General features: G+C 45.8%; 1 protein-coding gene across 1 annotated transcript; it reads right to left on the minus strand.

Moving 5' to 3' along the window:
- Positions 1-510: 510 nt before the first annotated feature.
- dpagt1 (dolichyl-phosphate (UDP-N-acetylglucosamine) N-acetylglucosaminephosphotransferase 1 (GlcNAc-1-P transferase)) lies at positions 511-26,459 on the minus strand. The gene is made up of 10 exons (XM_072486527.1): positions 26,307-26,459; positions 26,051-26,205; positions 22,890-23,010; positions 20,366-20,579; positions 19,252-19,398; positions 9,395-9,479; positions 6,964-7,152; positions 6,122-6,209; positions 3,522-3,677; positions 511-2,610 (listed from the first exon to the last, which is right to left on the minus strand). Exons 2-10 carry the CDS (start codon positions 26,203-26,205, stop codon positions 2,545-2,547), a joined length of 1,221 nt encoding a protein of 406 aa, XP_072342628.1. The 5' UTR covers positions 26,307-26,459; the 3' UTR covers positions 511-2,544.

Raw genomic sequence — 26,459 nt, forward strand, 5'->3', positions numbered from 1 at the left:
CGCCAAATTCCGGCGCGGTTTTACAATCTTTAATAAATCATATGAACTGGATTCAATACTTGATCCTTGTCTACTTATCCAAAGATGTGCCGTTAGGTGGATTTGCAGCGCTAAATTGCCCTTAGTGTCCAAAAAAGGTTAGGAGGGGTTATTGGGTTAGGGTGGAAGTGAAGGCTTAAGTGGATCGGTGCAGACTTGATGGGCCGAATGGCCTCCTTCTGCACTGTATGTTCTATGTACTTTTAAGTGTAACAACTATAAAATAGCTCAATTTTGAATTTGCTGCACACGTATTGTGGTGATATATAGCCAGTGCCATATGGTTACCTTCTTTAAGATTTTATTTTGATGGAGTCACAAGTCTCAAAACCACATTTTTGTCTTTATATTATCCAGTCAAATACCAGAGTACCTAAGTTCAATTGTACACACATATTATATATACACACACACACACACACACACACACACACACAAAATGTACAATCTTTTATATAGAAAAACAACATGTTTTTGCACTTCACTTTATTCATTCAGTGATCTTTCCAGTTACCATGCACTGAATTGAGATCACATCAGGGCAATGGCAATTTAACAAAGGAAGTACAAATTATTCACATTAAAGACTTTTAAATACTCGGCTAAGAATTTTGGTAATCATGTGCAGAGCCTGAAACAGCTCTTCACGGCGAGAAGTTTCTTAGACTCAAAATATTCAGATAACAGGATTTCTGCTTCTTATCCAATATCAAGATTAAATTAACAGCGCCAGCTTAAGTTATTAGGGCGTACTATCAAGATTGACAATAATATTTTCAGCTGCATTTTTAAATCGGTTGTTCGAGGCTTGATTTGGACTCCAAAGTGAGAGAAATAAATTACAACTTTTGAAGCTCGCCAGCAATATTTCAAAGCGGAATTTCTTAGGGCTTCATGAATTGTGTTTTTTGCTCTTATGTACGTTCCCATCCATAGCACTCTCTTTTTCAAAAAAATAAACTGAAGTGACAGTGTAAAAACCAAAAATGCTGGACATGCTCTACAGGTCTGGCAACACCGACGGAGAGCAAAACAGAATTAATTGACAGGTCAATTGACCTAAAATATTAACTCTCCACAAACATTGCTTGGTGTACCGAGTGCTTCCGGCCTTTCCTGTTGTTATCTCAGATATCCGGCACTCGCAGTATTTTGCTTCTGTTTAACTAACAAATAATGTCTTTGGATTTTTGAGCTCGGCACCAGGCTGCTTAACAGCAGACTTACTACCCAGCCAGTGGTTGGTGGGACAGCCTCATCTTTCAATGTCCACACCACTTTGAGGGAGCTACGTGGCTCTCTGTACCCTTTGGCTGCACTTGCCCTTTTAAATCAGGGTGGCAATTTAGTCAATTTGCCAGACCATTAACTTTGCCTGATCCATTCTCAGAGAGTTGTCAGCACTGTGCCTTATTCATTGCTAAAATTTTGCATAGTCTGGGGAAACTGTAATGGGCATTGGAGAACATGTGAGCGAACCAGATTGCATTGTCAGCTTTTCATCCCTGAGCACAGTTCAATTCTTTAGTTCACTCCGGTTTTAAGAATGATGCTCCCCCATTGCACATGCCTGCATGCATACCCTTTGATATCATATCTAAAATAATTGGCAATGGGGCCATTTTGACATTTGGTCACATCATACCCAACCTTTCAAGCTGCGCAACCTTTGGAGAGCCCAGGTATATCAATGAGCTTTCCCCTCACAGTCTTGTCTTAGTGATGGCTGCTCAGAGTTCTCAACATCTTTATTATTTCACTGAAAGATCCAGCGCATGAACAATAACAGACACCCTTTCAATCCTAACACGTCAACGCACAACTGGAAAGGGTATTTTATGGCTGAATTTAGACCAGGATGCCAAGCCTCCATGTCTGAACAGCGAACTGCAATGATACAGCAGGTTGAGCGATTTTACGATGCCTTCGGGCGTATTGGAGTTCTGAATCGCTGGAACTAAAAAATATTTGAAGGTGACAAAGAGTTTTGAAATGAAACTAAAGCTCTCTGTGGCTTAAGGTATTCAAAAGATTCTGCTACAGTAGATCAGAAAAAGTCCTTAAGTATTGCACCAAGTTTGAGAGAAACATACAGCAATGAGGTGTGCAATATAATGAGGTACATGTTAGGGAAAATCTACATAGAATTTAAATTATTCCACACAAACTGGCGGAAACATAGTCATCTTATTATTTCAAGTAATCCGTTACAATGTAAAAATAAAACTGTGACTGGACATTCCCTATTCTATCATTTGATTCCTGCAATTTCAAAGGAAATTAAGCAAACAATCTTCAAATCTAATCTTCAGTAACATTATTTAACGAGACAGAAAACAGGTGTTTTCAAAAAAAGCAAAACCAAGCACTTCCATCCAGAGCAGTGATCGACATCCAATATCCACTAAGCTGGAGGGGGTTGCAGTAAGGGGAAAAGAGAAAAATAGCCCGACCCCCCAGCACAGGAATACCGCATTCTGTGATTCAAGTATTTTTCATTGAGAATCAGACATCGTAAAACCAGCGGACTAGGTGATAGCGGACCATGAAAGCAAACGCACTTCCAGCAACCTGGGTGTTGGGGGTGAGAAGACAAGTAGGTTTAAAAACATGGAAGGAACAAAGCAGTCAAACTGATTTAATTTCCCTGCACAGTGAACCTTTCTTTTTGTAGATTTGATCAAATATGAAATCTAATTATGCAACAACACTTGGGTGTCACAGTGGTTAAGGCATGCAATTCTTTTGCCTCCTGACGGCTGGATTCAGTCCAGACAGGAGACAAAATCGTCTCTGTAATACCTGCAAACATCCAACTTAAAACAAAATTGGCTGAGAACCCAGGGGCCTGGTTCAATGCAACAGTTCGGGAAAGCTGTTCAGCAGGACTGCAATATTAATTGGTGTAAGAAATGAAACAATCAGCACAATTGAAGAGGAAGCTGGGACTCTGAAGAAGGGTGTGCAATGTTTGCTATCACACCTCAGGCGAGGGGAGAGGTTGAGTAGGCGGGGTCTTCGTCGTGAATAACCTCAGCCGGTACGGGGAATGAACCCACGCTGCTGGCCTCGCTTTGCATCACGAACCAGCAGTCTAGCCAACTGAGCTAAACCAGCCCCCACGCTAACAGAATGTATCACCGTGCGTTATTGATTCTGCAACATTCTAATTCCCAACCTCCTGTTCTACAGCCAAATACTCTTACGAAAACCCTACTCAACGTATCATGACCAAGGTGAAACAGCATTTTTTAGGGATCTCAGGTTACAAGGTCGACATTTACTGAAGCAGACAAGGCCACGTCCAGCTAGTTATAAATAATTCAGCACCAGGAATTACAGCAAAATTGTAAGAAACGGTTGTTGTCTCAGGCAGCTCAGTGGACACAGCAACAATCGATGCATTACAATATCTTTTGTCTGCTCCATCAGTTAAGTGTAATAATTGGGTGCAAGGTTTTGCTGCCTGCTGTCGGTCTCACCTGGATGAGCAGTAGGATAATGGTCAGGGTTCTCTCATGCGTTGGGCCTATCAGCTTTATTACAAAATTAATCAGAGTGAAGTTGTTGCACTCTGTGTACTCGTCATTTTCTCCAACTCCACGGTTCACCTCCACCAGCCAGAATTTGTCAACCACCTACGAGAAAGAGAGTCAACATTCATTGGCAGAGGGAACAGTTTTCATCGCTTCCCAGCTCACTTCACACAAGGAATTCCCTCCACATGGCCTGGGGCTGATGATCTCTGTGACTAGCACACTAGCTCAGATTGGCTTGTATTTCCCACAGAGGGAGGTGCCCTTTCTGCCGATTTCTCTCACTCTCCGACAGAGCATAAACGTACATTCGTTTTAAGAGATTTTTATTTGTTCATTTGCTTCTTATTTTAAACACCAATCATTTATTCCAACCAAATCACTTTAGTGCAAACAGCCCTGTCACAAGTCAGTACGTGTGAATTTGATTTTTTGTTGTTGTAGTAAACCTAGTGAAATCTGAAGCAAACGGCTCTAGGTTTAAATTACTGGGTAAAAGCATCTTCTCCAAAAGAAAGCTGGCTATTGTGGGTAGATAAAGATAACACGGATAAAATTAACTTAAATAAATAGGCCAGCACGGTAGCACAAGTGGATAGCACTGTGGCTTCACAGCGCCAGGGTCCCAGGTTCGATTCCCTGCTGGGTCACTGTCTGTGTGGAGTCTGCACGTTCTCAGTGTCTGCGTGGGTTTCCTCCGGGTGCTCTGGTTTCCTCCCACAGTCCAAAGACGTGCAGGTTAGGTGGATTGGCCATGCTAACTTGCCCTTAAGTGCCCAAAAAGGTTAGGAGGGGTTATTGGGTTACGGGGATAGGGTGGAAGTGAGGACGTGAGGACTTAATATGTGTTGGTGCAGACTCGATGGACCAAATGGCCTCCTTCTGCACTGTATGTTCTATGTTTGACGTAATTATAAAATCTGGCGACCAAGCTCACAAATGCAAAAGGAAAATCACAATTCAGATCAAGAGAATGAAAAAAAAGCTTATACTCCAATAGAATCTTTTAGCGACTCTGAATATCACAAAGTGTACAGACAGTAAAGCTTTTCGATGAAATGCAGTAAGTTATAACATAGGAAGGCTGGCAGCCAGTTTACTCACAGCAAGCTCCCACAAACAGCAATGTGATAATGGTCAGGTAATGCTTTTGTGACCATAGAATTGCTACAGTGCAGAAGGAGGCTATTTGAGGTCGACGGAAGGATAAATATTAGCCAAGATAACGGGAATAACTCCCCTGGCTTTCTTCGAAGTAACGCCATGGGGTCTTTTAAGTCCATCTGAAGGGGCAGCTGGGGTGTCGGTTTAACATCGCGTCGAAAAGACACTAGCTCTGTCAGTGCAGTACTCCCTCAGTGCTGCACCCGAATTAACCTTTGTGCTCACGTTTCTGGAGTGGTACTTCTAACCCACAATCTTCTGACACAAGAGGTGTGAACGTGTGCCGAGCCACAGCTGCCAGCTTAACTAAAAAAGAACTTACATTCAGGTACCACTTCATCACGCCTCAAACACTGTACTTGCAATAACATTGTCACTTATTTCAGAGAACTAGCAGCACTTTCCCATTGTTGGCTGTGTAAAGGTGGCATATGTGGACGGTGGTACAATTTCATTTTTAGCATTTTAATTTTGAACACAGATTTCAGACAGGCATGACACCTACATTTAACTGACTTCACCAAAATTGCCAATATCACTGCATTGCTACCCAAATGTTACATGGAAATTCATTTAGTTTTAAAGCAAAAACTGCAAAAGAGCCAAGTCTGGTGTGCATTGCAAAATTAGTTGTGAGACAACTCAGCAGCATAGAGCTTTTAAAATTAATTTGAGGGATGCGGACCGGGCCACCATTTATTGCCCATCCCTAATTACTCTTGATCGGAGTGGTCTTCTGGGCCATTTCAGAGGGTATTTAAGAGTCAACCACATTGCTATGGATCTGGGCTCACGTGTAGGCCAGACCAGGTAAGGACGGCAGATTTCCTTCCCTGAAGGACGCCGGGTTCAACTTCAAGTTTCCCTCCCCATCCCATGCAAAAGCACACCTCATTCTAACAATATGGTCGTGTAGCAGACAACAGGGAGCCTGAAAATAGAGACTATACATACACAGATATCTACTCTATATATACACACACCTTTGGAGCTGACGGTGCCTGCATTAGTACACAGAAACCAGTGAGTAATGCTTCCAAGGTGGCACTAACAACTTCTTTTTAAAAAAAAAAAGGAGATGGCAGGAACACCTGTTAATTTACTTGCTCCAGACATGGTGCTGTAACATTGTTCAGACTGTAATGACAAACCCCGCTCTAAAACATTTCATGCTGGCCTAAGCCATAGAAAATGCACCAGTTGATGTGCTGCTGCAGCACGAGATTAGGAAGGCAAATGGAATGTTAGCATTTATGGCAAGGGAACGGAGCATAAAAGTAGGGAGGTACTGGCTCCTGTTGTACAGGGCCTTAGTTGGACTACATCGCGACCCTGTGTACAGTTTTGTCCTTCTTACTCAATAAGGGTTTAAATAAAAGTACCTTTAATATAAAGTCTCCGAGTTTAGGCAAATCCTTTGTTTTGAATCTCGAGTAACTCATGCCCAGCTTTCCTGTTCTAGGATCTAATCTGGGTGTAAAAACAGAGAAGAAAAGCGAAGCAAACATGATTACTACTGACGCACTGTTTTCTGGTACATATTACTTGTACCATACAAGGTCAAAATTATAGACATGTTTATAGACAGCATCCAAGACTATTTCAGGTTTATATGGACAAGTCGTCTGTTGGAATCCACATCCCACCCCAGTAAGTTTAAAAAATTGAAGTTTAATATTAGACACTGACAACGCACTTGTAAATTACTTGTAAACGCACTGGGCGGCACGGCAGCACAGTGGTTAGCACTGTTGCTTCACAGCTCCAGGGTCCCAGGTTCGATTCCCGGCTTGGGAGACTGTCTGTGCGGAGTTTGCACGTTCTCCCCGTGTCTGCGTGAGTTTCCTCCGGGCGCTCCGGTTTCCTCCCACAAGTCCCGAAAGACGTGCCAGTTAGCTGAATTGGACATTCTGAATTCTCCCTCTGTGTACCCGAACAGGCGCCGGAGTGTGGCGACTAGGGGATTTTCACAGTAACTTCATTGCAGTGTTTATGTAAGCCTACTTGTGACAATGAAGATTATTAGTATTAAATGTTTAGTTCACATTTAAAAGTTAATTTCTCAGTGGACTTATTTTGCTTTACTTTAAATAGTTGGTCGGCTGAGGTTTAGAAACAGGCTGCTCATTTACTCCCTCTATCAGAGAGAGTGTATTACCTGGAAGGGAAGAGAATCTCACCAATGATTGTGTTTGAAAAAAAAAAAAAAGCAGCTGAGGCGTACCTTGGCAGTCTGTGTCGTGGGCACGGAACGATATGAAAGAGCTGAGGCACCGAGTAAAGAAAGTTGAGCACCTGAGGGATGAAGAACATCATCATGGTCTTACTGAAGTGACCGAGGATCCCGACCACTGCGAAAGTCATTCCCGCAAAGTAACAGAATGTGTCGCCCACAAAGGCGTTAGACGGATACCTGCAGCACATGAAGGATAACAGGTCAAAAGGGCTTTACCCCAACAAACTGCACAGCTCCAAGTCTTCAGCATAAAGAATAAATCACAGTGGGGTAAGGCGTTAGACTGCCTACTCTATTTCCTGATGCCGTTTATGTAGATTGAACCCCATTATTCACTCCAGTTTTAAAAAATATATAATTTCTCATTTTTGCTCCAGTTTCGGTTTTCTTCCGAGGGCGCTGACGCCACCACTGTCCATTCAGCTGCACCTTCTTTGCCCCCATGATGTGGGTATTGCTGGCAAAGCCAGCTGTTGTTGCTCGTCCCTGATTGCCCATGAGGCGGCAGTGAGCCACCTGCTTGAACCGCTGCCCTCCACATGCTGTAGGTACACCCACCGTGCTGTTAGGGAGGAAGTTCAGGAATTTGACCCAGCAACAGTGAAGCAACGGCGATATAGTTCCAAGTCAGGATGGTTTGTGACTTGGAGGGGAACTTGCAGGTGGTGGTGTTCATACTTTGCAAAAATATGAAAGAAATACACTAACCGATGTCGAAAAAGAGGAAATTACACCATTCCTGTATAAGTTGTGACAATAATACACACAAGCTAGCATGATGCAATGCATGGAAAAAGGTGGAGGCGGCAATGGAAGAGGAAGGTTGCCTGAATTATTATTAATATTCTTCAGCCACATCGCATTTCTACTTCACTGAGTTCTGTGCATCCAGGAGAGGGGAAGAAGGGGCTGCAAATGGATCCCATATGTCCATAGATTTCAGTATTTAAGAACAAATAAATAGCATTTTTCAAAGTTTATCAATTATGTCCTCATCTAATATCAATAAATCTTCACCATCAGTTTGTAGGCACTGCAATAGGTGATTTATTGGAAGTGATAAAAAAGGGTGTTTTATCGGGAGATAGATTGGCTGGTGGCAGAGTGGTTAGCACTGCTGCCTCACAGCGCCAGGGACCCAGGTTCAATTCTGGCCTTGGGTGACAGTCTGTGTGGAGTTTGTACGTTCTCCCCGTGTCTGCGTGGGTTTTCTCCGGGTGCTCCGGCTTCCTCCCACAGTCCAAAGATATGCAGCTTGGATGGATTGGCCCTGATAAATTGCACTTAGTGTCCAAAGATGTGGGGTTATAGGGTTACGGGGATAGAGCGAGGGAGTGGGCCTAAGTAAGAAGGTCTTTCAGAGGGTCAGTGCCGATTCGATGAGCCGAATGGCCTCCTCCTGTACTGTAGGAATTCTATGGCTGTCCTTTGAGTAGCTGACATTTTGCTTATGTAGTTAAGATGGGGGTCTTCAGTGTATCAACACTTGCATGATCATCCTCAAAAACATTTCTCGACATAAATGATTCCTTATCGGATTGAACAGATTTGTAGAATTTAATGGAATTTTAGGTGCTGGCCACAGTAGCCCCCCCACATTAGAGATAGTAATAGCTAGTTCCATGTAGCAAAAAGTCGCTATTTGATAATAAGCACATAGCTTCATTTTTGGGGAATCCAAAACAACGGGCCATAAATAGAATACAGTTTCGAATAAATCCAACAAAGAATCAAAGCGAAATCTCTTGACCCAGACTATGGAGAGAATGTGGAATTCGCGGCCACATCGAGTGGTTCAGGCAAATCGCAGGTGAAGCTAGACAAGTACAAGATGGAAACAGGAATCGAGGGACATAGGGTTAGATGAACTAAGGTTGTGGAGAGGCTCACATGGCTCATGACCACCAGCACGGATCAGCTGGGCCAGACGGCCTCCTTCCGTCCTCTGAATTCTGTGTAATTTAACATCTGCAATTTTATACACGAACATAAAACATTAAGAGGCTATTTGGCCCCTCGAGACAGCTCCGTCATTTGCTACGATCATCGCTGATCTGACTGTGGCCTCAACTCTACTTTCCTGTTTACCTCCTATACCAGGGATACTCCACATGTATAAGGAACTGCCACAATCAAACCCCATCCTGTTGCTCTGTTGGTCAGAAGATAGAACATTTTGGTTGCAAATCTGTTTTGCCCTCCTGCTCCTTTACAATTCCCCCTGAACTCAGTCTGTTTGCTGGATATTTTCATTATCGAGTAGAGACCTAATCCAAGCCATGCATAGGAAAGAGAAAACAACAGTGCAAATATCAGTACAGCTCATTCCGGGTAAGTTGACACCTGCACAGATCAGGTTCACCCATACTAGTGTTGACTGCCTGAGGTGAAACACCAGAAATGTAAAACGTTATCATACCAGTTGTGATACAGCAGTCCTAACGTGGTGAAGAAAAATGGTATCATGAAGTATAAGGAGAATATGTGGTCATCCTTGTAATCACCTAAAAGAGGGGAAAAAACACACTAATTAATATTTATCCCAGCTACAAGAATATAATACCCAGAACAACTGTAATCTCTTGATTTAATCCTTCTTTATAAAGAATCTTCAAATATAAGCCTCTGTTGACAGGATATTTTACCGTGTGTGACGTACCAACATTGCTTAAAAAAAGAGATGATCTGTTATCACATTGCTGTTTGTGGGATCTTACTGATCACAATTTGGCTGCTGTGTTTCCTCCATTACTGTAGTGACTACACTTCAAGAGAATGTCATTGATTGTAAAGCACTTTGGGAGCCTGAGATTAAAGTCGCTATACAAAACCTATAAATTAATTCACAGCAAAGTTCCTCATTGCCTTGTCCAAAGTTCCCTCAATGATTTCCTCAGACATCTGTCCCTCCGCGACTTGATTGCTCCATGGTGCACACTCTCTCAGTCACCATTTCTCTATCTTACCCGAACTCCCCCCTTCTCACTTTTCTTTCTTTTAACGTCTTCTCAAGTTTCCATCACTGTAACTTACACAGACGTCCATTCTCCATCACAGGTAGCAGACTGTAATCAGAGTGTGCCAAAAATGGCAGGAATGTCTTGGCTGGGATCGGAGAGCACAAATCAGGGATCAGACTTTCGGCAGCTAGTTGCACTGCCTTTTGTGCTCATCCTGGGTTAGGTGAAACACCAGGAACTTGGCATTTACATATCTCACAGGCCAGCTCAAAGCATTTCACCTATAATGAACTCTTCTTTTTAAGCCTTCTCCATTGCTCTGTAGGGAAAATGATCGTTCGAAAGAAAGATTGAAATGTACTAGGTTTTATAAATGTTGATTTCTGCTCCCGAGTGCGAGGAATGTTGGTACTGGGGAACATAGCACTTTGCCTGGTTGTTTCAACAGTAAAGATCTTCAGGCTAGGCACAGAATTCAGCAAGGGGGCAACAATCCTGCAACATGACGAACACCCAGGACCAACTTCTCACCCCCAAACGTCCTTAAGTGACTGACCAACTTAATGTTTGGTTATGGACAGCTTCACACCATGTCCATCAGGAGCTGAATTGGAAATGCTCCAACTCATTTTATTCAAGGTTAGAATTCAAGATATATTGCACTGCACAATACTCACTGAGGTTACAAGGAGAGCATTTTTTAGCTTTTATTTAAAAGAAATAAAAGTTAGGAAAAAAAATAAAAACAATAGCCGTAGCAATATATGATGAAACAAGATCAGTGCAAACACTCAGTTTGCACTGAGTGCTGAATTTGGTGCATTTGAGTGCTATAGTGAGAGTTTGGTGACTGAGGGAGTGCTGAATTTGGTGCATTTGAGTGCTATAGTGAGAGTTTGGTGACTGAGGGAGTTAGGTGAGGAGGAAGTAAGGTGCTCCTTTCATTTTGTTTCTTACATTTCCGCAAAGAGTGAGAAGAGAGCCAGGAGTTTACAGAGAGTGCAGCTGACTGGGAGCAGAGTCGGAGGGCGGAGATCCAGTTGGTCCACAGGGCAGCTATATTCTGTAAGGTAAGAAGGGATGGAGGCTAGGCCAGTTGCATGCTCCTCCTGTCGGATGTGGGTGGTGAGGGATACCACCGGTGTCTCCGCTGACTATACCTGCGGGAAGTGCACCCAACTCCAGCTCCTCAAATACCGTGTTAGGGAACTGGAGCTGAAGCTGGATGAACTTCGGATCATCCGGGAGGCAGAGGGGGTGATAGAGAAGAGTTACAGGGAGGTAACCACACCCAAGGTACAGGACAAGAATAGCTGGGTTACAGTCAGGGGAAAAAAAACAAACAGGCAGACAGTGCAGGGATCCCTCGTGGCCGTTCCCCTTCAAAACAAGTATACCGTTTTGGATGCTGTTGGGGGGGGGGGGGTGAGGATGACCTACCGGGGGAAGGCACTAGCGGCCAGGTCTCTGGCACCGAGTCTGGCTCTGGGGCTCAGAAGGGAAGGCGGGGGGGGGGGGGAAGAATAGAAAAGCAATAGTTGTAGGAGATTCAATGGTTAGGGGAATAGATAGGAGATTCTGTGGTCGCGAGCGAGACTCACGGAAGGTATGTTGGCTCCCGGGTGCCAGGGATGTCTCGGATCGTGTCTTCAGGATCTTTAAGGGGGGGGGGGGGGGGGGGTGAGCAGCCAGAAGTCGTGGTGCACATTGGTACCAATGACGTAGGTAGGAAAAGGGGTGTGGAGGTAATAAACGAGTTTAGGGAGTTAGGCTGGAAGTTAAAAGCCAGGACAGACAGAGTTGTCATCACTGGTTTGTTGCCGGTGCCACGTGATAGCGAGGCTAGGAATAGGGAGAGGGTGCAGCTGAACACGTGGCTGCAGGAATAGTGTAGGAGGGAGGGCTTCAGGTATTTGGATAATTGGAGCGCATTCTGGGGAAGGTGTACAAGCAGGACGGGTTGCATCTGAACCAGAGGGGCACCAATATCCTGGGAGGGAGGTTTTCTAGTACTCTTCGGGAGGGTTTAAACTAATTTGGCAGGGGAATGGGAACCGGATTTGTAGTCCAGCAACTAAGGTAGCCGATATTCAGGATGCCAAAGCGTGTAATGAGGCAGTGGGGAAGGGAACACTGACAAAGGAGAGTACTTGCAGGCACGGAGATGGGTTGAAGTGTGTATACTTCAACGCAAAAAGTATCAGGAATAAGGTGGGTGAACTTAAGGCATGGATCGGTACTTGGGACTATGATGTGGTGGCCATCACGGAAACTTGGATAGAAGAGGGGCAGAAATGGTTGTTGGAGGTCTCTGGTTATAGATGTTTCAATAAGATTAGAGAGGGTGGTAAAAGAGGTGGGGGGGGGGGGGGGGGTGGCATTGTTAATTAGAGGTAGTATAACAGCTGCAGAAAGGCAGTTCGAGGAGTATCAGCCTACTGAGGTAGTATGGGTTGAAGTCAGAAATAGGAAAGGAGCAGTCACCTTGTTAGGAGTTTTCTATAGGCCCCCCAATAGTAGCAGAGATGTGGAGGAACAGATTGGGAAACAGATTTTGGAAAGGTGCAGAAGTCACAGGGTAGTAGTCATGGGTGACTTTAACTTCCCAAACATTGAGTGGAAACCCTTTAGATCAAATAGTTTGGATGGGGTGGTGTTTGTGCAGTGTGTCCAGGAAGCTTTTCTAACACAGTATGTAGATTATCCGACCAGAGGAGGTACAATATTGGATTTAGTACTTGGTAATGAACCAGCGCAAGTGATAGATTTGTTAGTGGGGGAGCATTTTGGAGATCGTGACCGCAATTCTGTGACTTTCACTTTAGTAATGGAGAGGGATAGGTGTGTGCAACAGGGCAAGGTTTACAATTGGGGGAAGGGTAAATACGATGTTGTCAGACAAGAATTGAAGTGCATAAGTTGGGAACATAGGCTGTCAGGGAAGGACACAAGTGAAATGTGGAACTTGTTCAAGGAACAGGTACTATGTGTCCTTGATATGTATGTCCCTGTCAGGCAGGGAAGAGATGGTCGAGTGAGGGAACCATGGTTGACAAGAGGTTGAATGTCTTAAGGAGACTTATGTAAGGCTGAGGAAACAAGGTTCAGACAGGGCGTTGGAGGGATACAAGATAGCAAGGAGGGAACTGAAGAAAGGGATTAGGAGAGTTAAGAGAGGGCATGAACAATCTTTGGCAGGTAGGATCAAGGAAAACCCCAAGGCCTTTTACACATATGTGAGAAATATGAGAATGAGTAGAGCGAGGGTAGGTCCGATCAAGGACAGTAGCGGGAGATTGTGTATTGAGTCTGAAGAGATAGGAGAGGTCTTGAACGAGTACTTTTCTTCTGTATTTACAAATGAGAGGGGCCATATTGTTGGAGAGGACAGTGTGAAACAGACTGGTAAGCTCGAGGAAATACTTGTTAGGAAGGAAGATGTGCTGGGCATTTTGAAAAACTTGAGGATAGACAAGTACCCCGGGCCTGACGGGATATATCCAAGGATTCTATGGGAAGCAAGAGATGAAATTGCAGAGCCGTTGGCAATTATCTTTTCGTCCTCACTGGCAACAGGGGTGGTACCAGGGGATTGGAGAGTGGCGAATGTCGTGCCCCTGTTCAAAAAAGGGACTAGGGATAACCCTGGGAATTACAGGCCAGTTAGTCTTACTTCGGTGGTAGGCAAAGTAATGGAAAGGGTACTGAAGGATAGGATTTCTGAGCATCTGGAAAGACACTGCTTGATTAGGGATAGTCAGCACGGATTTGTGAGGGGTAGGTCAAGCCTTACAAGTCTTATTGAATTCTTTGAGGTGACCAAGCATGTGGATGAAGGTAAAGCAGTGGATGTAGTGTACATGGATTTTAGTGAGGCATTTGATAAGGTTCCCCATGGTAGGCTTCTGCAGAAAGTAAGGAGGCATGGGATAGTGGGAAATTTGGCCAGTTGGATAAAGAACTGGCTAACCGATAGAAGTCAGAGAGTGGTGGTGGGTGGCAAATATTCAGCCTGGATCCCAGTTACCAGTGGCGTACCGCAAGGATCAGTTCTGGGTCCTCTGCTGTTTGTGATTTTCATTAATGACTTGGATGAGGGAGTTGAAGGGTGGGTCAGTAAATTTGCAGACGGTACGAAGATTGGTGGAGTTGTGGATAGTGAGGAGGGCTGTTGTCGGCTGCAAAGAGACATAGGATGCAGAGCTGGGCTGAGAAGTAGCATATGGAGTTTAACCCTGAAAAGTGTGAGGTTGTGCATTTTGGAAGGACAAATATGAATGCGGAATACAGGGTTAACGGTAGAGTTCTTGGCAATGTGGAGGAGCAAAGAGATCGTGGGCTCTATGTTCATACATCTTTGAAAGTTGCCACTCAAGTGGATAGAGCTGTGAAGAAGGCCTATGGTGTGCTAGCGTTTATTAACAGAGGGATTCAATCTCCAATTTGAAAGAAAGAAGGTAGAATCAGATGTAAAGGTGTTACAGTTAAATAAAGGTAACTACAGGGGCATGAGGGAGGAACTGACGAAAATCAACTGGGAGCAGAGCCTAGTGGGAAAGACAGTAGAACAGCAATGGCAGGAGTTTCTGGGAGTAATTGAGGACACAGTACAGAGGTTCATCCCAAAGAAAAGAAAGGTTATCAGAGGGGGGATTAGGCAGCCATGGCTGACAAAGGAAGTTAGGGAATGCATCAAAGCAAAAGAGAAAGCCTATAATGTGGCAAAGAGTAGTGGGAAGTCAGAAGATTGGGAAGACTACACAAACAAACAGAGGATAACAAAGAGAGAAATAAGGAAAGAGAGGATCAAATTTGAAGGTAGGCTAGCCAGTAACATTAGGAATGATAGTAAAAGTTTCTTTAAATACATTAAAAACAAACGGGAGGCAAAAGTTGACATTGGGCCGCTCCAAAATGACGCTGGTAATTTTGTGATGGGAGACAAGGAAATAGCTGAGGAACTGAATAAGTACTTTGCGTCAGTCTTCACAGTAGAAGACATGAGTAATATCCCAACAATTCCGGAGAGTCAGGGGGCAGAGTTGAATATGGTAGCCATCACAAAGGAGAAAGTGCTAGAGAAACTAAGAGGTCTAAAAATTGATAAATCTCCGGGCCCAGATGGGCTACATCCTAGAGTTCTAAAGGAGATAGCTGAAGAAATAGTGGAGGCGTTAGTTATGATCTTTCAAAAGTCACTGGAGTCAGGGAAAGTCCCAGAGGATTAGAAAATCGCTGTTGTAACCCCCTGTTCAAGAAGGGAACAAGGAAAAAGATGGAAAATTATAGGCCAATTAGCCTAACCTCGGTTGTTGGCAAGATTCTAGAATCCATTGTTAAGGATGAGATTTCTAAATTCTTGGAAGTGCAGGGTCGGATTAGGACAAGTCAGCATGGATTTAGTAAGGGGAGGTCGTGCCTGACAAACCTGTTAGAGTTCTTTGAAGAGATAACAAATAGGTTAGACCAAGGAGAGCCAATGGATGTTATCTATCTTGACTTCCAAAAGGCCTTTGATAAGGTGCCTCACGGGAGACTGCTGAGTAAAATAAGGGCCCATGGTATTCGAGGCAAGGTACTAACATGGATTGACGATTGGCTGTCAGGCAGAAGGCAGAGAGTTGGGATAAAAGGTTCTTTTTCGGAATGGCAACCGGTGACGAGTGGTGTCCCGCAGGGTTCAGTGTTGGGGCCACAGCTGTTCTCTTTATATATTAACGATCTAGATGACGGGACTGGGGGCATTCTGGCTAAGTTTGCCGACGATACAAAGATAGGTGGAGGGGCAGGTAGTATGGAGGAGGTGGGGAGGCTGCAGAAAGATTTAGACAGTTTAGGAGAGTGGTCCAAGAAATGGCTGATGAAATTCAACGTGGGCAAGTGCGAGGTCTTGCACTTTGGAAAAAAGAATAGAGGCATGGACTATTTTCTAAACGGTGACAAAATTCATAATGCTGAAGTGCAAAGGGACTTGGGAGTCCTAGTCCAGGATTCTCTAAAGGTAAACTTGCAGGTTGAGTCCATAATTAAGAAAGCAAATGCAATGTTGTCATTCATCTCAAGAGGCTTGGAATATAAAAGCAGGGATGTACTTCTGAAGCTTTATAAAGCATTAGTTAGGCCCCATTTAGAATACTGTGAGCAATTTTGGGCCCCACACCTCAGGAAGGACATACTGGCACTGGAGCGGGTCCAGCGGAGATTCACACGGATGATCCCAGGAATGGTAGGCCTAACATACGATGAACGTCTGAGGATCCTGGGATTATATTCATTGGAGTTTAGGAGGTTGAGGGGAGATCTAATAGAAACTTACAAGATAATGAATGGCTTAGATAGGGTGGATGTAGGGAAGTTGTTTCCATTAGCAGGGGAGACTAGGACCCAGGGGCACAGCCTTAGACTAAAAGGGAGTCACTTTAGAACAGAGATGAGGAGAAATTTCTTCAGCCAGAGAGTGGTGGGTCTGTGGAATTCATTGCCACTGAGGGCGGTGGAGGCCGGGACGTTGAGTGTCTTTAAGACAGAAGTTGATAAATTCTTGATTTCTCAAGGAATTAAGGGCTATGGAGAGAGAGCGGGTAAATGGAGTTGAAATCAGCCATGATTGAATGGTGGAGTGGACTCGATGGGCCGAATGGCCTTACTTCCACTCCTATGTCTTATGGTCTTATGGATTGAATTTAAGAGCCGTGAGGTGATGATGCAGCTGTACAAAACTTTGGTAAGGCCACATTTGGAGCACTGTGTACAGTTCTGGTCACCTCATTTTAGGAAGGATGTGGAAGCTTTGGAAAAGGTGCAAAGAAGATTTACCAGGATGTTGCCTGGAATGGAGAGTAGGTCTTACGAGGAAAGGTTGAGGGTGCTAGGACTTTTCTCATTAGAACGGAGAAGGATGAGGGGCGACTTGATAGAGGTTTATAAGATGATCAGGGGAATAGATAGAATAGACAGTCAGAGACTCTTTCCCCAGGTGGAACAAACCATTACAAGGGGGCATAAATTTAAGTTGAATGGTGGAAGATACAGGGGGGATGTCAGAGGTAGGTTATTTACCCAGAGAGTAGTGGGGGCATGGAATGCACTGCCTGTGGAAGTAGTCGAGTCGGAAACATTAGGGACCTTCAAGCAGCTATTGGATAGGTACATGGATTACGGTAAAATGATATAGTGTAAATTTATTTGTTCTTAAGGGCAACACGGTAGCATTGTGGATAGCACAATTGCTTCACAGCTCCAGGGTCCCAGGTTCGATTCCGGCTTGGGTCACTGTCTGTGCGGAGTCTGCACGTTCTCCCCGTGTGTGCGTGGGTTTCCTCCGGGTGGCTCCGGTTTCCTCCCACAGTCCAAAGATGTGCAGGTTAGGTGGATTGGCCATGATAAATTGCCCTTAGTGTCCAAAATTGCCCTTAGTGTCCAAAATTGCCCTTAGTGTTGGGTGGAGGTGTTGATTTGGGTGGGGTGCTCTTTCCGGGGGCCGGTGCAGACTCGGTAGGCCGAATGGCCTCCTTCTGCACTGTAAATTCAATGATAATCTATGATTAATCCAGGACAAAGGTTCGGCACAACATCGTGGGCCGAAGGGCCTGTTCGGCGCTGTATTTTTCTATGTTCTATGTAAGATCAGGTGGTATGGAGTATTAATGTGTTGAACTGTTGTGAGATCCACAAACTCAGATTTTCTGGTCTCTGAACAGTCGGAGACGGGACACCTCCCACAAGACAGGCTACGGGGCTCTTCAGACGTTCTAATGTAATGAGGCTGTGGGATGTGCCCGGCAGATTTACACTTCTGACAGTCCCGGCTTACTTACCTGGAAAGTAATCCAGGAATGTTACACAGACTAAAAAAAGTTTAACACCTGGGCAATTATACAACTGACAATCCCCCCCCCCCCCAAATAACTCACCCTGACCCCCGCCCCCCAAAAGACTCACATTGCCCCCCTACACTGGCTAACCCCATGACACCCCAACTCAGCCCTGCCCCACCCCAATTCCACCCTGCCCCCCTCAACATCGCCCGACTAGGCCCCACCACCTGACTCCCCTCTAACCTGACCTCACCACTCTGCCACCTACCACCTGCCCCACTCTACCCACTTAAGCAACCGACCTGATCCCTTCACACACCCTACCTCCTCACCCAGCTACCTTCTCTCCGGAGCTTTTGACAGAAGCTTTGGGACATGTCAACTTTAACTTCCAGAACACGCCAGCGAGTGCCGTTGAAAAAAAAGGGGGGGGGGGGGGGGCAGGGAAAAGAAATGGCTTTTGGAAGGAATCTCTCCACTGCTCCCTCCGATGTTTTCCATAAGACATAGGAGCGGAAGTAAGGCCATTCGGCCCATCAAGTCCACTCCACCATTCAATCATGGCTGATTTCAACTCCATTTACCCGCCCTCTCTCCATAGCCCTTAATTCCTCGAGAAATCAAGAATTTATCAACTTCTGTCTTAAAGACACTCAACGTCCCGGCCTCCACCGCCCTCTGTGGCAATGAATTCCACTGGATTTTCGGTGTTGAGTCAGTTTGGAAGAATCCTCCACTGCCAGATTCCCCAAAACAATTGGAGGAACCGAGTAGTTTTTGGTTCTTTCATCAGGGTTGGAAATAGGGTCCTGACCCTGAAGGCAAGATTTGACCATTGATACCTTGGAATTAATCCCAGACCCTGGACACAACTCACTTGTTAAGCTTGTGCCATTATTTAGTGGAATTGTTTAAATGATGAAGGGGCAAACACTGTCTTGCCAACAAGTTTGAAGAATGATCCAGGCTTTACGTCTCTCTCCATGGATGCCAAACAGAGGCTGGTATCCTCCACAGGAAGTGGAGGGAGAGTTAGTCTTCCTTCCGTTGCGCCACTTGGTGGGCAGCTGAAAATCTGCATCGGCAGAGATCTGGGAATTGATTAGCGACACTTCCTCCAGCATAGGTGTTATATGGCATTGGGTGGGGGGAATCCTTTGTTAAATAAACTAATCTTTATCCCGTGAATCACCAATAGAACTACATTTTATATCCAGCTAATGGTTTCCTTTAAAATTCCACTGCTTAAAAGTATTTCAAATCCAAAACCCAATACTCCCACACACATTTACTGAAAAATTACGATCTCTCTTTTACCTGAAGTCATGAGCTGAACCAAAGAGATGAGGACAGGTGTCAGAGTCGTGACATTATCAAAACAAATGGCCCTGGGAGCAGCTAAAGCAACAAAAACCCGAATGTATAAAATTAAATGAAAATGTTGAATCTTCAAGAATGTGAGGCTGCAACATCTAAACGCCATGGTGAGGTCAACTTACCATTTAACTCTATTAAATTGAAAACAATGATGGACGTGGCAATCACCAGAGACTGCCCAGCCTCAATGCCATTGATGCCAGCCAGAATGTTGATGGCATTTGTGCAGAACACTGCCAGCATTCCCATATATGCATAATACAGAATTCCTGAAAGAATAGAAAAAGAGATGTATATTTACTCCGGGATTTATCCGGTATGTCCAGTATAGAGGAAGTGCATTTGACCATGTCTGGACTCCACTCTCTCACAACAAAACTACATTTTATCACACTGCCTCAGGCCAGTCTGATCCGCAATTAAAGCAGGTACATTATATGCATAAAAGTTGCGATCACAATTATTTCTGGATCCCACCCAAAAGAGAAAATAAATATGGGCTACCCATTTGCTCTTCTTACTACACCAAAGCTCATTTAATGCTGTGGCAGATTGAAACATGGAAACAAAAATCTGAGTATAATCCTCTCCCTACCTTATATATTACACATTCGCTGTGTGCTCATGACTTCCCCCCTGAGGTGACTGTTCTGTAACTACTCACTGGATCCGGAATGTGGCGCCTAGGGGCTTTTCACAGTAGCTTCATTTGAAGCCTACTTGTGACAATAAGCGATTTTCATTTTCATTTCATTCATGGATCCATTATTCACCATTCCACCCTCCTCAGATTCAAACAACATGACTTCCCTCCGTTGAAATCGCAGTCACTCTTAACGCTGAAATTTTAACCTGCATTTAGAACAGTCACGTATGTACATTGTAAATCTCCAACAGTAAACGGTCAGCCGAACTACATTCTACTTAGTTTGAGTGTAACTATGCCTGCTGACAAGAGGGACACAGAGCTGGCTAGTCCATGCATAAGATTCCGTTAGGTTCCCACGCTAATTCTGGGTTATTATGGACATTAAATTAAACACAGCGTAGAATCTTGAGAGCACATATTAGCAGCAGAAAATACTAGAGATAAACTTACAGAAATGATTTGTTAGTTTCTCACAAACTTGCAAAGCAATAGGATTATAAGTCAAGCAAACGTCCACTTTGCATTAACCAGGTAGCATCTGTGATAATGTTGCCAACAGCTATGCGACTCCAATCTCGAGAACTTACCCAAGTCCAAATGGAGACCCAAAAGAAAGCGAAAGGGCTTTGGCACTACAATCACAGTGTTGCCAAAGTTGGTAAAGTACACCATGAGAAGGGGCAGGGATGCCATGGTTGGCAGTAGCAGCTTGTGCCTCCATTGCAAGTTCAAGACGTCATCAGCGAATCCGAGGAATATCATGCAGCAGATGGCAAGGAGCGCCCCAATCAACTGTACAAACTAGAACACAAATTCAAGTAAGATTGCAGCACAGACCCAATATTTAGAAGACAAAACTTGTACAGCCCTAACTTTCCACTAAAGCTCTCGTCTCTCTTTCTTGTGAGACACACACCACAAACTTCTCTGGAAAGACAGGAGGCTGGATTCTCCGCCCCGCTACATTTCTGCCCCGACCCGCGCCGGCGTGATTCTGTTACGCCAGCCGGTCGATGGGGTTTCCCATTGTGGGGCAGCCCCATGCCGCCAGGAAACTCCCGGGCGGCGGCAAAACGGAGAATCCCGCTGGCGGAGAATCCCGCCCAGGATCTGTTCACATTGATACTGCCAGATGCTCTGGAAACTTGCAAAGAGGTGCATTCAAGCACTTTGGGTACCTATCTCAGTTTTCCTTTCCAGGCCTACCTGGATACCCCACCTGCGTATGGACATTATGTGAGGAATTGTAAGTAGTTGTTACTCTTATAATTATTCAAATGACACAGTGCATTGGCACCTCAATTTATGCACTTTGGGAAAAATAATACTGTTCCACATACAATGCTTTTGCATCAAGCAAGTTTACAATTCATCCGATATTTATATGTAAAATATTGAAGATTTGTTGGGGGGGGAGGGGGGGGGGGGCACGGTAAAAAGAATGAGTGATTTCAATTTTTAAAAAAAATTAATTCACGGCCAGCATTTATTGCCTCTCCCCAATTGAACCGAGCGGCTTGCTGCGCCAAGTCAGAGGGCATTTAAGAGTCGGCCATATTGTTCTGGATCAGGTAAGGATGGCAGATTTCCTCTCCTCAAGGACATCAAAGGAAAGTGAACCTGGTGGGTTTTTACGACAATTGACAATGGTTTCATGGCAATTATTAGACTTTTTAATTCCAGATTTTTATCTGCCATGGCGGAATTCGAAGCTGGGTGGCTGGATTACTAGTCTAGTGACACCACCACTAGGCCACTGCCTCTCCTAATTGCCACGGCAACAACAACCTGCATTTATATACCTTTAAAGTAGTAAAACGTCCCAAAGGACTTTGTTGAACCATAATCAGATCAAATTCACCAACCTACATCGAGAGATATAGGAACAGGTGACCAATGGCACGACCAAAATGACCTGACAACTTATTTTAGAAATGAGAACAAAACTGTTTTCACAACAACAAACAGTATGGAACATTTATCACCTCATAAGGCTGTAGATACACTGAACAGCTTACATTTATATAACACCTTTAACACAACATCCCAAGGGTGTCACAGGAGCATTATAGAACAAAGTCTGAAATCAAGCCAGGTAAGGAAATATTAAATCAGGTGACCAAAGGTTTGGTCAAAGATAAGTACATTTTAATAAGTGTCTTAATGGAGGAATGAGAGGCAGCTCCTGAGCTTAGGCTACTGAAGGCACAGCTAATGATCTTGGAGAAATTAGACATGGAATAAGGTTCTCAGTTAATCCTTGGCCGATTAGCTTTTTGAAAAATGGTGCTCGTTTTGGTTAGGGACAGAATTGAGGGCTGCAAGGATAAATGCAATAGGGTTAATCAACTGTCTGGAGCGGCATAATGGTCCCCGAGTCTCTGTGGCTGCAACAGTATCGTGCCAAGGGAGGCAACTGAGATCTAGGCCTCTGCATGTTTGAATCGTAGAAGGACAATGTCTACGTATCGGTTCCCTGCATGTTCATCACTAATATCAGTTCAATTATCCCAACATCAGAACTGCAGAAGCAAACTGTCAGGCTAAGGGGACTGATTTATCAATCTAACAGCTTGGAAATGGCACTGGGGAAATTAATGGATTGGTGAGAGTCTGTGGATGATGCATATTTGAAGCACTATGTTACTTGTAGCATTACTGATGGTGATTTCCAACATGTAGATTTGGGAAAACATAGCAGTTAATCTCAGGGTGATAAAAACAAAAAGACTTGCATATAAATAGCACTTTTCACAAACACTGGGTGACTCAACCCGCTTTACTGCCGACAATGTACTTTTTTTTTTAAAGTGCAGTCGCTGTTGTAATATATGAGATTAATGATGCAGGTAGCCTGCTTCCTGGATTTTCCAGTGGTTTGCAATTATATTTATAATGTTGAAGTAATTGTCAGCTCAGGTTAGAACAAGACTGCTCTACTGCTTGAGCAATGTCTGGGGAGATCACACCTGAATTTCAGAAATCGGTTGTCTCAGCGCTGATTTTAAAGTGCTGTGCACAGGGTAACACTGTTTGAACCGCTGTAATAAAACTAGCTGAGGGATGCGCGTGCAGACGAGGCATTAAAAAACAGACAAGGAGATCACTTACCACATCGTGAGGAAAGCTGACACACTGCTCCTTCGCCCAGCAGTGCAGGAAAGGAACCGGGATAAAACAGAAAAGAATGATGAGGAAGACGACACCGCTGATTACTCCCTGCGATTCTGGGCTGCGAGACAAATAAGCAGAAATTTACCAGGAAAGCAGGAACTGGGAATGGAACAAAATCTCACTTTGATGTTCAACTTTGAACTGGGGCATCACGTTCACATTTTACAGAGTGATCGGGGCTGGCTGCCTAATTAGACCATAAGATCATAATACATAAGAGCAGAATTAGGCCACTCGGCCCATCGAGTCTGCTCCGCCATTCAATCATGGCTGATATTTTCTCATCACTATTCTCCTGCCTTCTCCCCATAACCCCTGATCCATCAAGATAATTATGAAGCAAACTTATAGCACACTGCTTTGGGAAACACTGCATCGTCCATTTTTTAATCACAGTTTGGTTTATTTATTAGGTCAACAAACTGTACGGCGGCCAATGGTACAACGCAATCACATTTCACTGGGTTGCATCGTGTTACTGCTGTTAAGTGTCAGCAGTGGCTCACTGGCAGCATTTACACCTCAGAGTCAGATAGGTTCAAGATCTATCCCAGAGCAAAGTCGATGTTGACACTCCCGGTCCAACACAACACCAAATCTGAAGCACCCGAGTACCAGGCAAGGAACGAACATGCTGAATTGGACTGTGGGCAACTATATTAAAGTAGGCGAAGCAGTTGGGCAACGATTCACAAGAATGGTTCCAGGGGTGTGAAACTTTGGTTAATGAGGATAGATTGAAGAAGTTAGGACTGTTTTCCTTGGGGAGGAGAAGGCTGAGATGAGATTTGATAGAGGTGTTCAAAATCACGAGGGGTCTGGACAGAGTAGATAAAGAGAAACCGTTCCCATTCATGAAATGATCAAAAACAAGAGGGCAGAGACGTAAAGCAATCGGCAAAAGTGTAACGACGACAAGTTTCCACACAGCGAGTGGTTTAAGATCTGGAACGTACTGCCTGAGAGTCGATTGGAGGCAAATTCAATCGAGACACTGAAGAGGGAATTAGACTGTTACCCGGAAAGGAAAAATGTGCAGGTTTACAGAGAGAAGGTGGAGGAATAGTCAGAGAGCAGACACAATGGGCTAAATAGTCTCTGCCACTGTAACAATTCTGCGAACTGCCGTGACCATATCTTGGAACTTGCTACATTTACAAGTTTATCAGGAACACAAGAGGAAATGACAAGGAATTCAAAAACTCCTACTTAAATATTCCAGTAATGTTGACTTGCAGAATTAGGGACAGCACAGGCCACAATTTACCCGCAATGCTCTCTCCAAGAATCCATCACCTGTCAGTAAAGAGTTGACATCAAGAGCTGCTCATTTGGAATGAGAGGCAGCACGGTAGCATTGTGGATAGCACAATTGCTTCACAGTGCCAGGGTCCCAGGTTCGATTCCGACTTGGGTCTCTGTCTGTGCAGAGTCTGCACATCCTCCCCGTGTGTGCATGGGTTTTCTCCAGGTGCTCCGGTTTCCTCCCACAGTCCAAAGATGTGCAGGTTAGATGGATTGGCCATGCTAAATTGCCCTTTAGTTGTTGCCCTCCCCCAATGCAAGTTGTTGCCCTCCCCCCAATGACAGATGCTGCCCTCCCCCCAATGCCAGTTGCTGCCCTCCCCCCAATGCCAGTTGCTGCCCTCCCCCAATGCCAGTTGCTGCCCTCCCCCCAATGCCAGTTGCTGCCCTCCCCCCAATGCCAGTTGCTGCCCTCCCCCAATGCCAGTTGCTACCCTCCCCCCAATGCCAGTTGCTGCCCTCCCCCCAATGCCAGTTGCTGCCCTCCCCATGCCAGTTGCTACCCTCGCCCCAATGCCAGTTGCTACCCTCCCCCCAATGCCAGTTGCTGCCCTCCCCCCATGCCAGTTGCTGCCCTCCCCCCATGCCAGTTGCTGCCCTCCCCCCATGCCAGTTGCTGCTCTCCCCCATGCCAGTTGCTGCCTCCCCCATGCCAGTTGCTGGCCTCCCCCCATGCCAGTTGCTGCCCTCCCCCATGCCAGTTGCTGCTCTCCCCCATGCCAGTTGCTGCCCTCCCCCCAATGCCAGTTGCTCCCCTTCCCCCATGCCAGTTGCTGCCCTCCCCCCAATGCCAGTTGCTGCCCTACCTCCAATGCTAGTTGCTGCCCTCCACCAATGCCAGTTGCTACCCCCCCAATGCCAGTTGCTGCCCTCCCCCATGCCAGTTGCTGCCCTCCCCATGCCAGTTGCTGCCCTCCCCATGCCAGTTGCTGCCCTCCCCATGCCAGTTGCTGCCCTCCCCATGCCAGTTGCTGCCCTCCCCATGCCAGTTGCTGCCCTCCCCATGCCAGTTGCTGCCCTCCCCATGCCAGTTGCTGCCCTCCCCCATGCCAGTTGCTGCCCTCCCCCATGCCAGTTGCTGTCCTCCCCCCAATGCCAGTTGCTGCCCTCCCCAATGCCAGTTGCTACCCTCCCCCCAATGCCAGCTGCTACCCTCCCCCCAATGCCAGTTGCTACCCTCCCCCAATGCCAGTTGCTGCCCTCCCCCCATGCCAGTTGCTACCCTTCTCCCCAATGCCAGTTGCTGCCCTACCTCCAATGCCAGTTGCTACCCCCCAATGCCAGTTGCTGCCCTCCGCCATGCCAGTAGCTACCCTGCCCCCAATGCCAGTTGCTGCCCTCCCCCCCATGCCAGTTGCTGCCCTCCCCCCATGCCAGTTGCTGCCCTCCCCCCATGCCAGTTGCTGCCCTCCCCCCCATGCCAGTTGCTGCCCTCCCCCCATGCCAGTTGCTGCCCTCCCCCCATGCCAGTTGCTGCCCTCTCCCCATGCCAGTTGCTGCCCTCCCCCCATGCCAGTTGCTGCCCTCCCCCAATGCAAGTTGCTGCCCTCCCCCAATGCCAGTTGCTGCCCTCCCCCAATGCCAGTTGCTGCCCCCCCAATGCCAGTTGCTGCCCTCCTCCAATGCCAGTTGCTGCCCCCCCAATGCCAGTTGCTGCCCTCCTCCAATGCCAGTTGCTGCCCCCCCCAATGCCAGTTGCTGCCCTCCCCTCCCCCAATGCCAGTTGCTGCCCCCCCCCCCCAATGCCAGTTGCTGCCCTCTCTCCCCTCCCCACCCCCGGCTACTATACTCACATCTGCTGCTTGGAGGTTTTGTTTAGGTCAATCCCATAGAGTCTGGCTGCGATGAAGTGGTCCTTGAAGGCGGGGATGAGGATGACAGTGCCCAGGAAGCCCAGCAAGGAGCAGCTCAGGTTGATGAGCAGGGGAAGGGCCGGCAGGGCCGACATCTAAATGGGGAGGAGGGGGGGGAAAGGGGAAATAGAATTAACTGAACTCCCATTGCAGGAAATACCCGTGTACAAACATCACGTTGCCATCTACTGCCTACCTGCAAACCCCAGGCCTACCGAGTCTCACAACAGAAGAAGGCAGGACATTCCTCACTCATGTCCGGCCCCGGGTTCCCACTCAAACCCCGGAAGTTAGCTAGGCCTCAAGAGGCGACTGCGCATGCCTAGCGGCCGTCACCGAGCACGACTAC

This window comes from Scyliorhinus torazame, chromosome 21 (genome assembly GCF_047496885.1).
Source record: "Scyliorhinus torazame isolate Kashiwa2021f chromosome 21, sScyTor2.1, whole genome shotgun sequence".
NCBI classification, from domain to species: Eukaryota; Metazoa; Chordata; class Chondrichthyes; order Carcharhiniformes; family Scyliorhinidae; genus Scyliorhinus; species Scyliorhinus torazame.

Excerpts from the sequence above, each read along its gene's own strand:
- dpagt1 (XM_072486527.1), bottom strand. The coding sequence starts at position 26,205 with ATGTCGGCCCTGCCGGCCCTTCCCCTGCTCATCAACCTGAGCTGCTCC. Across the intron at positions 7,153-9,394 it reads GGACTGCTGTATCACAACTG|GTATCCGTCTAACGCCTTTG; the intron begins GTATGATAACGT and ends CATGTGCTGCAG. Across the intron at positions 6,210-6,963 it reads CCACGACACAGACTGCCAAG|ATTAGATCCTAGAACAGGAA; the intron begins GTACGCCTCAGC and ends TTTTACACCCAG.